Source organism: Dendroctonus ponderosae, unplaced genomic scaffold, assembly GCF_020466585.1.
Source record: "Dendroctonus ponderosae isolate FM_Combo_2020 unplaced genomic scaffold, Dpon_F_20191213v2 Dpon_F_20191213_11, whole genome shotgun sequence".
NCBI classification, from domain to species: domain Eukaryota; kingdom Metazoa; phylum Arthropoda; class Insecta; order Coleoptera; family Curculionidae; genus Dendroctonus; species Dendroctonus ponderosae.
In genome coordinates this window covers 7322835-7326173 of record NW_026017213.1, presented here as the reverse complement: position 1 = coordinate 7326173, position 3339 = coordinate 7322835, and the positions used below count along the sequence as shown (strand labels likewise).

General features: G+C 47.2%; 3 protein-coding genes across 3 annotated transcripts in view; 1 reads left to right on the top strand and 2 right to left on the bottom strand.

Annotated features, from left to right (window-relative positions):
- LOC109533133 (nose resistant to fluoxetine protein 6) overlaps positions 1-1670 on the bottom strand; it is a 6007-nt gene extending 4337 nt beyond the window's left edge. The window contains exon 1 of the mRNA XM_019898378.2: positions 1591-1670. The gene's annotated coding sequence lies outside the window, so the exon portion shown is untranslated. The remainder of the gene's footprint in view (positions 1-1590) is intronic.
- Positions 1-3339, top strand: part of LOC109533145 — a 12074-nt gene that overhangs the window by 1339 nt on the left and 7396 nt on the right. The window lies entirely within an intron of this gene.
- The window catches only part of LOC109533132 (RNA-binding protein 45), a 4167-nt gene continuing 1792 nt past the window's right edge, over positions 965-3339 (bottom strand). Inside the window, 6 exon segments of the mRNA XM_019898377.2 lie at positions 965-1696; positions 1754-1907; positions 1954-2389; positions 2446-2747; positions 2806-3000; positions 3057-3171. Coding sequence (XP_019753936.2) covers positions 1595-1696; positions 1754-1907; positions 1954-2389; positions 2446-2747; positions 2806-3000; positions 3057-3171 — 1304 coding nt within the window. The 3' untranslated portion in view covers positions 965-1594.

Sequence of the window (3339 nt, the reverse complement as noted above, 5' to 3'; positions counted from 1 at the left end):
GTGAAAAGTTTCAAGTACGCACTTGCCCCTGTTTAAAAGTTACGATTTTTTTACGAAGAGCGCGTCTTTGACTGGAAAGTTTTGTTTTTAGACTCGAGCTTAAACAGCAGCAAAAAATCAACAATCAGTGCGATTTTCTTGAAATTTTCTCAGTTCGAGGATGCAAAAGTTCGCTATCGCAAGGAAAATTTCCAAGTGAGCACTTGGCCCTGTTTAGAAGTTACGATTTTTTTTACGGAGGGCGCGTCTTTGGCTGGAAAGTTTTGCTTTTAAACTCGAGTTTAAACAGCAGCAAAAAATCAATATTCAGTGCGATTTCGATGAAAATTTCTCAGTTCTACGATGCAAACGTTCACTATCGCAAGTAAAATCTTCAAGTGCGCACTGGCCCCAGTTTAGAAGTTACGATTAATTTGAGTCGAAAATCTTAACACCGCCTATTTTTCCAACAATTATTTCCAGTAGTTCTTTCAATCGCCTTTGGCCATCTGAAAAACGACGGTGAAAGCAAACGTTGCCGGTTATAATGAAGAAAGTCTATCATAAGCTGATTCATTATCGGTAGCCGGCACTGGGCGTATTTTGTAATTTAGTAGCTTAATTACTTTCGGGCAACCCACATGCGAAGCATGAACCAGTTTCTAAGCTTGATTTTGTGTCTAGTTATGCTGGTCCAAGGTGCGCCCTATTGGACGCAAGACCTTAAAGGTAAGCAACTGGGATGATACCTTACCTTTTGAGGACGCAAAATTTCCATTTATCGGCAGAAATCCCGTTGAACAGCCTGACTTACGAAGCAAAACCGATCATCCCTTACCAGTACACGTTGAGAAATATTGCGCCGCACCCCAAACAGGCCCAGTGGTGGAAACGGGGCACGCATCGGGTCTACGCCCCCCTTTCAGAGCCAATCACGACGGTTTTCGCTTAAGAATGACGGGGATAATAAAAGCACATTCACAAGCACAGTGAGAAAACGTATTTATTCGCCTTTGCTTAGAAAAAAATAAAAAAATTATGTCAACTTTTCGTAAGAAACGTGTTAAAATATGGCCTGACGAAACAATTACTTAACCCCCCAGATTAACGAAAAGTAGGTAGTAGCGTAGTCAAAAGTAATTTGTGGTAAATTCATCGTCTGTAGGTCACTCATCTGTACGGGGTCAATAAGTCCGTCCCGTCTGGTGTGCCTTCAACAAAACAAAAAAACAAACTTCAGTCAGTCGCAGTGAAACCCTGTAGAAAAGTTGCCTCATTCGAGAACAAACAAGTAAAGACGGTTGTTTACCACCGGTGAACCTTGAGCTGTTGGGCTAAAATCTGGGCAATTAGGCGGTTAATCTGCACATTAGTAAAACCCATTACCTGTACTTGAAGAATTTGCTCTACAATGTCCTGGATCAGCTCATTTCCTGCTACTACATTTGCACTAGAGATGAACATATAAGAGTTTTTTTCATTCGCGTCAGTTCAACATTTTTGCGCGGTTAAACTGACGAGATTTTTGCCAAACTTGTCCGCAAGACGAATGAAGCTGAGCCGCAAGATCCAGTATTTTGTTGAGCAAATTACCCAAAAACCCACACTTACAGGTCTAGTAGATGGAATGTCCGTCGTCCGTTCGGGGCCTCTTCCGCTGCTCCTCTGCCACCATCACCTTTATCCGCACCCCGTTAATGTCCGCCCCATGGAGAGTCTGAAACCAAAAAACACGCCACTTTCAAAAATCCCCCAGCAGCTGACTGATGATTACCTTGATGGCATGCTCGCAAGAACCCCGATCGGTGTAGCGGGCGTAGCCGCAATTCCGATTGGTCAGCATGTATGCCTCGATTAGGTTGCCGAACCGGCAGAAAATGTCCCTCAGGATCTGGTTAGGCAGCGGGGTTGTGCAGACGATGAAGCACCTATTGGCCAGATTTTAGCAGCCGTCGGAAAACTGTGAGTTCTTACCTGGCGACGCACTCATCATCAATATCCGCCAATGGACGGGGATCTGGCAAGTTGACACTGCACTGGATTTGTGGACCAGAATCAGCCAAACCGCCGAGATTGAGCAGCGCAGCTACACAGTGAATAACTCAATAAAGGCAGGCGAATCATCCATACAACTTACATGGATTGAGGCCTGCGGCCTGGATCAGGCTGGACGCTTGAGCAATCGTCTCCGCAATGTGAAGCAGGTTCTTGCGCTCCTCCGGCAGCTCCCGGCCATCAGCTGGCGATAATCCGTCCACCAAGGGCTTTACGATAAGGCGAAATCCCGGCGGGTACTCAAACCCATGCAACTTCTCGCGAGCATGGGCCGCCCATTGGGGCGACTTGTAGACCACTTCCCCGATAGCCCGCATATGGCCGCCCTGGTACTTGATTTCGCAATAATCCAATCCTGGAACAACTCACAGATTCTGGATTATTGGCCCATGATAGTCTGGCGGTAAATACCAGGCACAATGTCGAACAGCTTCCAAAGCTGATCCTGGTTCAAGTCGGCGCTAGCGACGACCGTCAACTTGTTGTAGCCCTCATTCAGTCCGGAAGGTCCTGGAAGGTTGGGGGACCCGTTCAGGGGGTAGCTGTTGAAACCGGAGCCTCTAGCAGGGCCGGGCAGGAGGTTTGGCGAAGGCGCTCCGAAGAAATCTCGGCCTTCGCCTCGCTTGGGCACCGGTTCTGAGTGTTTGGGCTCGGCAAACACCGCCTTGTACTTGCGGTCGCACTCCTCGAAAGCTCGGGCCGCATGTGAGAACCTGCACAATTCCAATCGCAATTCCACTACTAATCCAAATTCGCATGCTTTGCACTCACTTGTAATATTTGACGAAGGCAATGCCTTTGCTTTCGCGCGTTTGTCGGTCTTTTATTGTGCTGACGTATTCGACGTCTCCAAAACGGACAAAGTAAGCGTAGAGCTCGTCCTCAGTCATGGACTTGGGGCAGACTATAAACAGCCTCTGCATCTTTTCCTCTTCATTCGTTTCCCGTTTGGCGCCCTGGTCTCGACTGAAGAATAAAGTGCAATTAAACCAATCCTGCAAAGCCACGCAGATTCCTCCTACCTAGAGGCAATCATCACTTTGATGCGGCGCGATCCCGGCCCTAACTGGGCACCATTCATGGCTTCCAGGGCATTGGCTGCTTCAGAGGTTTTGGAGAATTTCACGTAGGTTATACCTGGAAGATGAATGACGCTGTAACCCGAAAAAACGTAAAAACGTATCACTAAAAACAGACAATCGGGAAGTTGAAGCCCAGAGTTCAGCAAGTGAACAAGAGGTTTTCCTCGGAAGTTGCGATGACAATGGTGATGAAGCATCGGTGGAAGATTCAACTTGAGATGAA